Source organism: Pleurodeles waltl, chromosome 5 (assembly GCF_031143425.1).
Source record: "Pleurodeles waltl isolate 20211129_DDA chromosome 5, aPleWal1.hap1.20221129, whole genome shotgun sequence".
NCBI lineage: Eukaryota > Metazoa > Chordata > Amphibia > Caudata > Salamandridae > Pleurodeles > Pleurodeles waltl.
Genome location: NC_090444.1, coordinates 1,800,168,211 through 1,800,182,415, shown reverse-complemented (window position 1 = coordinate 1,800,182,415; position 14,205 = coordinate 1,800,168,211). Strand labels below are relative to the sequence as shown.

Genomic DNA, 14,205 nt, shown 5'->3' with positions numbered 1-14,205 from the left:
TTAGTACCGTCTCACACTCTGACATAATGTCACACTTGAGGAATTTGAAACTTGGCCAAAGATAGCTCTTTTTTTGGTTGTTTCCCTCCTGAAATAGCCTTTGCTTCCATAGAAGCCATTGGGGGGAATACATGCTCCCGATTATTCTTCTAGAATCGACAACTTTTCTCTTCTAAATTGTCGGCATGAATGGGTTAAGGAAGTGTTGTTCTTTATTCTTCCTATATTCTTGAAATACGGCTCCTAGACAAATAAACAAGGAAAACGACATAGTACTCGCCTTCGTGTTTCCAAGAAAATTATGATTTTTTAGAAATAGCTCTTTAGCATGTCGAAATTTCACTCAAAACTAGCGCTGTGTTGTGACGTCACAAACATGCGACAGCACCAAGTCACCACACAGGAGCCCGCGCGGCACCTAGACGTCAGTTGTGCGGTTCAAGCCTCATTTCCACGTGATGCCCCATAGGACGCTAGTGGCATCTACAGAAAGATTTTTGCCTTTCTAGAAGCTCGCCAACATGACGAGCATTGAAGTAAAGTACGAATGCGAAACCCTCGCTACGGCGGTGAAAGTTATCATGGACCCGAAGTCCACAATTCCGCAACGGACAGAGGCCCAGAAGGTGCGTCACGGGCTCGCGGCTTACACGGGCCCGACACAATTCTGTAATGCGCATGTGCCTTGTGAGCGCCGACTAGCTGGGGAACTGCTGGTGGCTGAACGGCGTTGGCGGCATAGACGGACGGATGGATGGATGCATTGTGACCCTTGAATGAGTGTTCGTGTCTTTAAGTCGTAGTGCGTCCGTACTGTCTGAGTTTTTGTTGAATACACAACGAAACAGCTCTTAAAAACTGAAGGATTGCACACAAACTACCCTTCCTCCTCTTTATGTATATTTTCTTATAGCACGAACTTGTCAAGGGAAATTTAGGGACGCTTTAAATTGGCTCCAGTTCCATCAAACAAGGTCATATATTTTTTTGTAAAGGAGGAGGAGATTAAATGATTTTCCAAGAACTACAGGATGTTCAGTCCACACCCGGATGCGATCCTGGTTCCAGAATCGGCAGCCCTTGCCCTAAGGCCATATCTTCTCTTTTTCCCATGTTGTAATTTTTAACACTGTATTCAGCAAGAAAGGGTGTGTGCTTCCTGTACACATTTAGCTCCAGGTGCACATTTAGAAGCACTCAGGACAGTTCTTAAGTACATGTGAATCTTTGCCCTTTATACTTTCATTTACATTTTATTTGAAAGTTGTAAATATCTTTCTTTGTATGTTACGCTCTGTCCCTATTTTGATAATTCCGTTCACATGAGAGTACTCGGTTGTTGCAAGGACCCTTGTATCTCTACAAAACTGCTGGATTAGGGGCATGGCCCCATGAGCAGTTTGCCTTGTAAAACCTAGAGGTGTGGGTGAGTCAGCAAATTTAGAGGGATAGCTTAGCCAAATAGCGAAGAAAAAAGATGATCCGAGTGGGTCCGATCAAAAGCTATATAAAGGCCTTAAAATTTTCCAACATGTTGATGCTGTCTCTTTAACAATGGCAGCCAGAATCCTTTTGGCACCAGGAGCTTCATTTCTGTTAATAGCTAACTTGACAACACTCAACGTGAGTAAAAGACCATAGGTGTTAAGATAGATGGCTGATATAGACCTTCCAATTCCATCTTGTTAGAAATGGGTTCTTTAGTTGGCAGTCAGTTTACACCCTGTCCAAGTAGGGACCCTCACTCCCGTCAGGGTAAAGGAGTCACATTCATAAGCTAACACCTGCTCACACCATTGGTAGCTTGGCCCAAACAGTCAGGCTTATCCCAGATGCAATGTGTTAAGTATTTGTACCTACCATACACAGTGACACAGTGAAAACACTACAAATGGACACCACACCAGTTTAGAAAAATAACCAATATTTATCTAAATAAAAAAAGACCAATACTACAAAAACCCAGCATACACAAGCAAAGATATGAATTTTTAAAAGTCAAAAGAGTCTCAGTCCATAGAAATCATTGGATGGATTATTGCACTATAAAGTACCTGGTAAGCGTAAAAATAAAGCCGTAGTGGTGCGTCAGAAAAGCAAGCAATGCATTGATTCCTTACTCTCAAGTGAGGTTGTGTGTCAGTTATTTCACCGCTGGGTAGGCAATGTGTCGCTTCTTTCTCCTGCAGGAGAGAAATGCGTCGATTTCCAAGTGAGCAACCTCGAGCCTGGGCTATGATGCTGCAGTTTTTGCGCCCAGGGATGATGCGTGGAAAATCTGCACGCACAGCAACAATGGAGCTGTGCTGAGCTGATGTGTTGATTTCTGCAGGCGCTGCGGCAATTTTTACAGGCACAGTGGGGGAGTTCTGTCAATTTTACAGCTGCTGGGTGGATGCTGCATCAAATTTTTTTTTTTTTTTTTTTGCATGACTAGCCCCTGTCAGTCTAAACCAGACTTTGATTCCACAGGCAGGCAGAGGCACAGAATAGTTAAGCAAGAAAATGTCCACTTTCTAAAAGTGGAATTTTTAAACTGACAATCTAAAAAGCTACAACTAAACAGTCTTTTTAAATAGTGAGTTCAGAGCCCCCAAGCTCCATATCACAAACACACCAGTACATGTCCTACCTTTTAAATACACTGCACCCTGCCCATGGGGTTGCCTTGGGCCTGGCAAGTGGGAGCGCTTGTCAGGTCGTCATGGCAGTTTAAAACTGCACACACACATACTGCAGTGGCAGGTTTGAGACGTTTACAGGGCTACTCGTGGGTGGCACAATCAGTGCTACAGGTCCACTAGTAGCGTTTGATTTATAGGCCTTGGGCACCTATAGGGTACTTTACTTGGAACTTACTAGAAAATCAAATATGACAATCATGTAAAAGACAATTAGCAATACAATTTAGAAAAGAGAGCACTTGCCCTTAAGCACTGGTCAGCAGTGGTAAAGTGCCCAGAGTACCAAAAATCAGCAAACGAAGTCCAGCACGCAGTCAAAAATACAGGAAGCAGAGGCAAAAAGACAGGGGAAACCAGACAGAGGATGCCAGATCTAACACATCTTTTCAGGTGGCATAGTGCTGTTGAAAAATACATTTTATTGTAGGCAATCTGTATGACCAGCAGAATATTCAGTGAGAAACGTTTCATAAGGTGAGAAATTCACAGGTTCATTATGAACTAAAATTGCCTTTCATCATTGTGTTTGGCTGCCTCATAGAGCATGATTAGTTGTTGGCGTTATTTTCCTTCTTCTTTTTTTTTTTTTTTGTTTTTTTTAATTGCCCGGAGTTTCTTCCTATAAGCAGATCTTATTTATATATATATATCTATATATTTTTTTTTACAGATGAAGTGCCCTATGAAACAGTTTTTGATTCTTTTTGTAGAACCCCCCTGCAAGTTGATGCCATCTGTCAGAGATAGTAAAGGCCTGATTATTCCCATTGTGATGTTTGTCTAAACATTGTTTCATTACCTCACTCAGGTTCACTATCTCCACAGCTTGCTATTTTATTTTCTGAATCATTTCATGTTTAAACAAATGGAAGTCTTGAGTGCAAAATACAGTTGATAGAATACTCTAGAACAGGAACAATGGTATATTTGTAGGGAGTTGGGGAAATTGTTTAATTGAGGACTTCAAGGCTAGCCAGACATTGTGGTGCAACATGAGCAGATGCTAAGGAATGGTCAGACTGAAAACGGCCAGAAAACGCACAGTTACTGCCGCAGACCCAAGTTGTGTTAACCATTGACCAAAGCTGCCCGATTCTTATCTGTACCGAAGTGATTTGGTGATGTTCCAGTGTGAGTCATACATATTGTGCTATGCTGAATCACAAATTGAGGAGGGAAGGTTTAGATTAAAATCCCCTCTGAGGATCCACATGACACTGTGATATGTTCTCATTATGATTTGAGCCACTGCCAAAATGTCTCCCAAGGTTTTCTTTTTCTTGACAAAATCAGACTATGTTACATATAGAAACTGCTCTTGCTTTCTGTGCGCTATTCCAGCTGCAATTTAGCCTTACAAATACAATGACATTTTTTTCTAATATGACCTCATATGTGTCCATAACTATTGAATTGTGTATTGAGCTGTGACTTTTCCTGAAGAGCGGCCTTCGTACGTCAAGGGTGCTGTAGGATGAAAAAAACAAAAAACAACTCAGTTTAACCATCGTTGACGGGATTTGGAAGCATATGAGGCACATTTTTTTCAAGGTGCTTAGCATTGCTGGATTTGGAATTGGACAGTTAATTCCCCAAATATTTCAGAAGCACATAGCCAGCTTCTTACTCTGCTTACTCAGATGAGTGCAGGGGCTTTTATGGAAATGCAGTCCGAGAGCCAGGATTCCACAGAATTATCATCAGAGCTTTCAGCTGATCTGCAGGAGTTAACTAATTATAGGCCAATCTCACTGCTACCTGTTTCAGTACAACTCTTAGAAATCAACAAACAACTGAAGACACACCGAGAAATAAATGACTTGCTTGGCAAAACGTAAGTTGGCTTCAGGCCATTACATTGCAGCGAAACAGCCCTCGTAACACTATGAATTCCGCACGACTCTATTTTTACCCCTACTTTATTTAATGTATATATTTCTTCACTGGCCTGCCTGATCAATGATTTTTGGATTATCTTTAATGGCATACTCAGATGACACTCAAATTGTCTTGTCAGTTAGACATGAAAAAAGCAGTGGTCACAAACTTCCATAATCTTTGGATGTGCAAGAATGCATTAAAGTTAAATGGATTCAAAACCTATGTTAGTTGGACTGTCAGTTTCTCATACACCAAACTGGTGGTCCCAAAGCTGCCGAGGTTAGCACATGGGAGAACCCCTAGTCCCAATCTCTGCAGTAAGAATCTTGGCTTTATAATTGATATGGACCTAAACTTAAATATTCATATAAATAACGTTAGAATGCTGAGTTAGGTCCTAACTTTTATATATAGCATGGACAACTGTGCACTATACTTGCAGCTACTGACTAATGCATCAACTCCAAAATTGGGCAGCCAGGCTTCTGACCGGAATCAGTCACTGCAGTTTATTCAGTGTTAAATTCCTTACATTGGTTAATGGTAAACACAATAATTATGTTTAAAGTTGTAAGGTTTTAGCTGAGAAACATCAGGTATATAAGCCTAGCAGATCCTTGCATAAAGCCTGTTTTCTCGATTCACCGAATACATTTTGCATGCAAGGGAGGAAAACCTTTCTCATTTCATGCCCCCAAGATTTGGAACAGCTTACCCTTTTTAGGACCAAAACTGTACACTTCCGTTTTCAACAAATGGACTTAGTCAAGTTCTTTTTTTTCTTACACAATAAAGACCATCATTTTGAAGTAAATTGTGGACCTCTGTTGGTTATCAAGACCTGTGGTATTACATGCAAACAAATATGATGTAAAAACATTGGTGATAACTTTTCAGAAGAGGAAAACCAAGTTACTGCAGTAAGCTGCTCTATTGTTGCCAAATAATAAACAACTAGAATAGCTGTACTATTGTGACGCTTGGGCAGTCCCAAAATAAAGTCCATGTACACTGTACACCAAGGATTAGGTTTGAAAAGGAAATGGTCACAAAAGCCCCATAGTAGGTGGACTTTTGATCTCTCAGCACGAATGGAACATGCCTGAGCATATTGATTAAAATCAGTATACAGAGTTTGCCACCAAAATAACCTTATATTGTTTAACCCCTTCGCTGCCAGGCCTTTTCCAACTCAGGTGCCAAGCCTTTTTTTGGCTATTTCGGGCAGTTTGCGCTTAGGCCCTCATAACTTATGTCCACATAAGCTACCCACGCCAAATTTGCGTCCTTTTTTTCTAGAGGTACACAGACTTTGTGGGTTCCCCTGAATGAGACCAAGAAATTAGACAAAATATAGTGAAAATGTCGTTTTTTCCCCCAAAAAATTGGAAAAAAGGGCTGCAGAAGAAGGCTTGTGGTTTTTCCCCTGAAAATGGCATCAACAAAGGGTTTGTGGTGCTAAAATCACCATCTTCCCAGCTTTCAGGAACAAGCAGGCTTGAATCAGAAAACCAAATTTTGCAACACAATTTTGGCATTTTACTGGGACATACCCCATTTTTACTATTTTTTGCGCTTTCAGCCTCCTTCCAGTTAGTGACAGAAATGGTTGTGAAACCAATGCTGGATCCCAGAAAGCTAAACATTTCTGAAAAGTAGACAAAAATCTGAATTCAGCAAGGGGTCATTTGTGTAGATCCTACAAGGGTTTCCTACAGAAAACAACAGCTGAAATAAAAAAAATATTGAAATTGAGGTGAAAAAAATAGCAATTTTTCTCCACGTATTACTCTGTAACTTCTTCCTGTGATGTCAGATTTTTGAAAGCAATATACCGTTACGTCAGCTGGACTCTTCTGGTTGCGGGGATATATAGGGCTTGTAGGTTAATCAAGAACCCTTGGTACCCAGAGCCAATAAATGAGCTGCACCTTGCAATGGGTTTTCATTCTATACCGGGTATACAGCAATTCGTTTGCTGAAATATAAAAAGTGAAAAATAGGTATCAAGAAAACCTTTGTATTTCCAAAAAGGCCACAAGATAAGGTGTTGAGAAGCAGTGGTTATTTGTACATCTCTGAATTCTGGGGTCCCCATACTAGCATGTGAATTACAGTGCATTTCTCAAATAGACGTCTTTTTTACACACTGTCTTACATTTGGAAGGAAAAAATGTAGAGAAAGACAAGGGACAATGTAGGAGGCTGGACTGGCTTGTAGTGAGTACCAAGGGGTACTTGCACCTTGCACCAGGCCCAGTTATCCCTTATTAGTGTATAGGGTGTCTAGCAGCTTAGGCTGATAGATAATGGTAGCTTAGCGGAGCAGCTTAGGCTGAACTAGGAGACGTGTGAAGCTACTACAGTACCACTTAGTGTCATATGCACAATATCATAAGAAAACACAATACACAGTTATACTAAAAATAAAGGTACTTTATTTTTATGACAATATGCCAAAGTATCTTAGAGTGTACCCTCAGTGAGAGGATAGGAAATATACACAAGATATATATACACAATAGCAAAAATATGCAGTATAGTCTTAGAAAACAGTGCAAACAATGTATAGTTACAATAGGATGCAATGGGGAAACATAGGGATAGGGGCAACACAAACCATATACTCCAAAAGTGGAATGCGAACCACGAATGGACCCCAAACCTATGTGACCTTGTAGAGGGTCGCTGGGACTATTAGAAAATAGTGAGAGTTAGGAAAATAACCCTCCCCAAGACCCTGAAAAGTGAGTGCAAAGTGCACTAAAGTTCCCCTAAGGACAAAGTAGTCGTGTTAGAGGAATAATGCAGGAAAGACACAAACCAGCAATGCACCACCTGTGGATTTCCAATCTAGGGTACCTGTGGAACAAGGGGACCAAGTCCAAAAGTCACAAGCAAGTCGGAGATGGGCAGATGCCCAGGAAATGCCAGCTGCGGGTGCAAAGAAGCTTCGACTGGACAGAAGAAGCTGAGGTTTCTGCAGGAACGAAAAGGGCTAGAGACTTCCCCTCTGGTGGACGGATCCCTCTCGCCGTGGAGAGTCGTGCAGAAGTGTTTTCCCGCTGAAAGAACACCAACAAGCCTTGCTAGCTGCAAATCGTGCGTTTGGCGTTTTTGGACGCTGCTGGGGCCCAGGAGGGACCAGGAGGTCGCAAATTGGACCTGAAGAGAGAGGGGACGTCGAGCAAGACAAAGAGCCCTCACTGAAGCAGGTAGCACCCGGAGAAGTGCCAGAAACGGGCACTACGAGGATGCGTGAAACGGTGCTCGCCGAAGTTGCACAAAGGAGTCCCACGTCGCCGGAGACCAACTTAGAAAGTCGTGCAATGCAGGTTAGAGTGCCGTGGACCCAGGCTTGGCTGTGCACAAAGGATTTCCGCCGGAAGTGCACAGGGGCCGGAGTAGCTGCAAAGTCGCGGTTCCCAGCAATGCAGCCCAGCGAGGTGAGGCAAGGACTTACCTCCACCAAACTTGGGCTGAAGAGTCACTGGACTGTGGGGGTCACTTGGACAGAGTCGCTGGATTCGAGGGACCTCGCTCGTCGTGCTGAGAGGAGACCCAAGGGACCGGTAATGCAGCTTTTTGGTGCCTGTGGTTGCAGGGGGAAGATTCCGTCGACCCACGGGAGATTTCTTCAGAGCTTCTGGTGCAGAGAGGAGGCAGGCTACCCCCACAGCATGCACAAGCAGGAAAACAGTCGAGAAGGCGGCAGGATCAGCGTTACAGAGTTGCAGTAGTCGTCTTTGCTACTATGTTGCAGGTTTGCAGGCTTCCAGCGCGGTCAGCAGTCGTTTCCTTATCAGAAGGTGAAGAGGGAGATGCAGAGGAACTCGGATGAGCTCTTGCATTCGTTATCTAAAGTTTCCCCAGAGACAGAGACCCTAAATAGCCAGAAAAGAGGGTTTGGCTACCTAGGAGAGAGGATAGGCTACTAACACCTGAAGGAGCCTATCAGCAGGAGTCTCTGACGTCACCTGGTGGCACTGGCCACTCAGAGCAGTCCAGTGTGCCAGCAGCACCTCTGTTTCCAAGATGGCAGAGGTCTGGAGCACACTGGAGGAGCTCTGGACACCTCCCAGGGGAGGTGCAGGTCAGGGGAGTGGTAACTCCCCTTTCCTTTGTCCAGTTTCGCGCCAGAGCAGGGGCTAAGGGGTCCCTGAACCGGTGTAGACTGGCTTATGCAGAATTGGGCACATCTGTGCCCAACAAAGCATTTCCAGAGGCTGGGGGAGGCTACTCCTCCCTTGCCTTCACACCATTTTCCAAAGGGAGAGGCTGTCACACCCTCTCTGAGGAAGTTCTTTGTTCTGCCATCCTGGGCCAGGCCTGGCTGGACCCCAGGAGGGCAGATGCCTGTCTGAGGGGTTGGCAGCAGCAGCAGCTGCAGTGAAACCCCAGGAAGGGCAGTTTGGCAGTACCAGGGTCTGTGCTACAGACCACTGGGATCATGGGATTGTGCCAACTATGCCAGGATGGCATAGAGGGGGCAATTCCATGATCATAGACATGTTACATGGCCATATTCGGAGTTACCATTGTGAAGCTACACATAGGTAGTGACCTATATGTAGTGCACGCGTGTAATGGTGTCTCCGCACTCACAAAGTTCAGGGAATTGGCTCTGAACAATGTGGGGGCACCTTGGCTAGTGCCAGGGTGCCCTCACACTAAGTAACTTTGCACCTAACCTTTACCAGGTAAAGGTTAGACATATAGGTGACTTATAAGTTACTTAAGTGCAGTGTAAAATGGCTGTGAAATAACGTGGACGTTATTTCACTCAGGCTGCAGTGTCAGGCCTGTGTAAGAATTGTCAGAGCTCCCTATGGGTGGCAAAAGAAATGCTGCAGCCCATAGGGATCTCCTGGAACCCCAATACCCTGGGTACCTCAGTACCATATACTAGGGAATTATAAGGCTGTTCCAGTAAGCCAATGTAAATTGGTAAAAATGGTCACTAGCCTGTCAGTGACAATTTGGAAAGAAATGAGAGAGCATAACCACTGAGGTTCTGATTAGCAGAGCCTCAGTGAGACAGTTAGTCACTACACAGGTAACACATTCAGGCACACTTATGAGCACTGGGGCCCTGGGTTACCAGGGTCCCAGTGACACATACAACTAAAACAACATATATACAGTGAAAAATGGGGGTAACATGCCAGGCAAGATGGTACTTTCCTACAGACAATAACACTTGTTTTGCTGTTTGTGTTCCCCCAAGTCTCCCGATAAAAATGGTACCTCACTTGTGTGGGTAGGCCTAGCGCCCACGACAGGATATGCCCCAAAACACAACATGGACACATCACATTTTTAGAAAGAAAACAGAGCTGTTTTTTACAAAGTGCCTAGCTGTGGATTTTGGCCTCTAGCTCAGCCGGCACCTGGGGAAACCTAGCAAACCTGTGCATTTCTGAAAACTAGACACCTAGGGGAATCCAAGATGGGGTGACTTGTGGGGCTCAGACTAGGTTCTGTTACCCAGAATCCTTTGCAACCCTCAAAATGTGGCCAAAAAATCATTTTTTCCTGTCATTTCGGTGACAGAAAGTTCTGGAATCTGAGAGGAGCCACAAATTTCCTTCCACCCAGAGTTCTCCCGATTAAAAAATTATACCTCAATTGTGTGGGTGGGCCAGGTGCCTGCAACAGAAAAAGGCCAAAAACTTGTAGAGATTGAGGGGATAGCACAGCAAGTTGATAAGCACATATTCTTATTTTATACATCTCTAGGCTGACTCTGCTTTGGGGACCCACACAAGTGAGGTGCCATTTTACTTGCGAGACTGAGGGGAACGCTGGGGAGTAGGAATTTTGTGCTGGAGCGGTGATCGTACAAAGAAAATTCAGGAAAATATGCTTTTTTTAAGCACATTTTGAGGTTTGCAGAGGAGTCTGGGTAAGAAATGTTGGAGGATCCACACAAGCCACACCTCCCTGGACTCCTTGGGTTGTCTAGTTTTAAAAAATGTCTGGGTTTGGTAGGTTTCCCTAGATGAAGATTGCACCCAAGACCAAAAACATAGGTAGTTTTGTAATATATCATTTTGATGTGTCCACATAAGTCTGTGATGTGCCAAACACAAAAATTGTGAAAAGAAATGCGCTTAGGTTATGTGAAAAAGACCCCTAAAAAAAAAAAAGTTGGTGGCATGCTTCATCATTGGGGTCCCACCTGAGACACCTAGCGTGTCACAAGTGTGCTGTGACGCCTGATTACAGCGGAGCAGGTTTTGTCATTTTTAACCACACATACTGGTTGGATTTGGCACGAGGGTGAGTGATGGTTCAGCAGATCAAATTTTATTAACAAGAGATTTCACAAAAGTGAAATGCACTGTTAATAACTGAAAGGCCAAAAAACTGAACCAATGACTCACAGCTCGTGAGCTGTAAAGCCACGGCAAGGCACCAACCGCTTTACAGTCCATTCACACACCTTTCATACATGACATGCACAAGACCATTCACGCCGCCAGCCACGGGCCTAGCACATTGCAGCACTCGCATCGACAGACAGCGCCACTCAAGGGCCCATCACTTTCATACGCCCACATGCCTGATACAGCAATCACACCAACTGATGTGTGTGGACTGGTGTTTGGCCGGCACCGCCAGCCAAGCGCCACCCCACGCACAGCGCCAGCCAAGCGCCACCCCACACATACATCCTTTTTTTTGTGTTTTTTTTTGTTTGTAAACAACAAAGAAACCACTAGTCATAAATAAGTACAAAACTACAAACACAAAAGATCTAACTGAATACATGTCTAATGCCAACCGTGAAACTGAACATATAAAAATATAAAACAGCAGTTTACGCTCACGGAATTTCCCAATAATTCTTCTGTGTGTGGTAGCTCCTGAAACAGCCACCCACACATCAGCCCAGGTTTTGAAGGACAATCAGGGCAGTACATCCTAGTCTCCTTCCTGATACCTCTTCGAGCACAGACTCTACATCTCTCCCTTAGCAGGAAAGGTTTTTTTATTTTTTATTTTTGGCCATGGGAGGAATGTGCTCAGCAAAGTGACGATCTTTGAATCTAGCCACTTCCTCCACCACTGCTTCTCTAGGAACTCTTGCCTGTTCCAGCACAACAAGGCCAGCTATGATAGACTCCTGAAATTTCATCCTTGTCTCTGGAGAACTATCCTTGAACACAACAAAAGTATTAAAAGTTGCCAAGTGAACCGCTAATTTCTTACACCAAACATAAGACTTAGGAGCAGCAGTGTAAGGTTCCAACCTCTGATCTACTCTATCAACACCACCCATGTGCTGCTTATAGTCTAAGATGCACACAGGCAACCTGACCCCAAACAGCCACAGGTGAAGTACTCTCATCATGGATGGTACTTAGCATGTATACATCCCTCTTGTCTACAAATTTCAGAGCTAGCAGCTCATCATTCCGCAAGGCACTGCACTGTCCCTTCTCAAGTTTTTTACAGACAAGCTCTCTTGGATAGCCTTTCCGATTAGAGCGGATTGTGCCACAAGCAACAGTGTCCACTCTGAACAACTGAACTCCAATGTAGAAGTTATCTACATATAAATGGTGACCTTTGTTAAACAGTCGTCTACCAAGTTCCCACACAATTTTCTCACTAACTCCAAAAGTGGGTGGACAACCAGGGGGGGGCAATATTGGAATCCCTACCAGTGTAGACCCGGAAATTATAAACATATCCTGTACTACTTTCAGACAGCATATACAATTTAATTCCATACCGTGCCCTCTTGCTAGGAATGTACTGCCTAAAAACCAAACGACCCTTGAACAGGACCAAAGACACATCTACAGATATTTCTTTGCCTGGAACATAGATCTCTGAAAACCGATCTACCAAATGATCAAGGACAGGTCTAATCTTAAAATGACGGTCAGAATCAGAATGATCTTGTGGCAAGGCTAAAGCATTATCTACAAAATGCAACATCAGAAGAAGAAGCTCATGCCGGTTACGACTCATGATGGCAGGAAATATAGCAGTTGCCATCAAGGGACTAGTAGACCAATATGATGACAGGGCTGGCTTCCTTATCAGTCCCATCAAAAAAGTTAAACCCAAGAACTTTTTCAACTCTTCCAGATTTGTGGGAATCCACCGGCTAGCTCTAGAGTGTGGCCTAAGTCTGGCAGCGTTGTCCCTCAAAAACTGCTCTGCATACAAATTAGTGTGCTCAACAATCTCTTCCAAAAATATATTGTCCATAAACAACTCAAAAAAAGTTGACGGGCAAAAAGTTTTCTGTATTAACTCGACACCCTGGAAAACCAGTAAACACAGGCAACTGTGGCTGCTCCACGTTTGGTGCAACCCACGTGTCAGGTCTTCCAATGGGAAGCCTTTCAGCCGCTGGCTCCTGCACCATCGGCACATCACTGTCCTCCTCTAAAACAGGCCCTTCATCAGCACTGAGAGTGGCTTCATCATCAGATGATTCATCTCTGACAGAAAATTCACTTCCAGAATCCTGCACTTCCTCCTCTGCCTCAGATGCAGAGTCAGTCTCATATTCATGGTCAGAAGATGACTCAAAAAGCACACTAACAACCTGCTGAGCGGTCATCCTACAGCTAGCCATGATCCTTCCTACAAAAATTAACTGGACAAATACACCACCAACAACCAGCACTGTGTAAGATAAGTAACAAAGTGTAGCTTTATCACTAAGAGTTATAAACTCAAAAACTATACTGATCACTTGCCTGAAAAAGCTTGACTCACCAGCAACTACTCTGCACAGCCACAGCAATCACCAATGATATCCCACTAAAAAGAGCACAAAAAAAAGCAAATTAGACATAAGACAACACAATAATCATTGTGCATAAATCTAAGGACAATTTCGCACACAATCCTGCATTCAGTACACCACCTACAAACATGTCATTCATGCATGGCAACAATACTCACTTGGAGTAAATTTATTTACTTACCTAAAACATGCAACTACGCAAACCGCAGGACAACTACTGCCAAAACTGCAACAAGCCACAGCAAAGTCAGCAAAAGCTTTGAACTAGAACAAAAAGGAGAAAAACTGTTATTATCATAAAAGCAAATACTTCGCCAGTTGACAAACACACCGCCACCAACCATTTAAAATGTTTCCCTTGTGTCTAGTGTTCTGCTTGGGGGAAGATGGGCCTAAAAAAAATAGGCAATCTACTCCCAAGGGGGGCAGAAATGCCATAGAATATATTGCCCCCTTTGGGGGTGACCCTTGCTCAAGGGGCCAACCCCCCCACACAAAGCACACACATAATCCCTGGCGCTAAGTGGATTCTGCCCCCCGTGGGGGCTGATGGGCCTTAAAAAAAAAAAAAAAAAAACAGGCCGATCTGACCCCAAGGGGGGGCAGAACTGCCCAATAGTGCTTTTTGGCCCTTGGAGGCAACCCTTGCCCAAGGGACCAACCCCCAACCCCCCCCCCACACAAAGTACACACATGATCCCTGGCGCTAAGTGGATGGGGGCAGATGGGCCTTAAAAAAAAAAAAAAGGCCGATCTGACCCCAAGAGGGGGCAGAACTGCCCAACAGTGCTTTTTGGCCCTTGGGGGCGACCCTTGCCCAAAGGGGCACCCCCCCCCCAACACAAAAAAAACAAAAGAAAGAAAAAA

The 14,205-nt window shown here is 44.0% G+C and overlaps 1 protein-coding gene across 2 annotated transcripts in view; it reads left to right on the top strand.

Annotated features, from left to right (window-relative positions):
* Nucleotides 1-439: 439 nt before the first annotated feature.
* LOC138296807 (exportin-5-like) overlaps nucleotides 440-14,205 on the top strand; it is a 1,394,731-nt gene continuing 1,380,965 nt past the window's right edge. For both annotated transcript variants that reach the window (XM_069236253.1, XM_069236252.1), the window contains exon 1: nucleotides 440-626. In XM_069236253.1, the coding sequence (XP_069092354.1) occupies nucleotides 522-626 (105 nt within the window). In that variant the 5' untranslated portion in view covers nucleotides 440-521. The remainder of the gene's footprint in view (nucleotides 627-14,205) is intronic.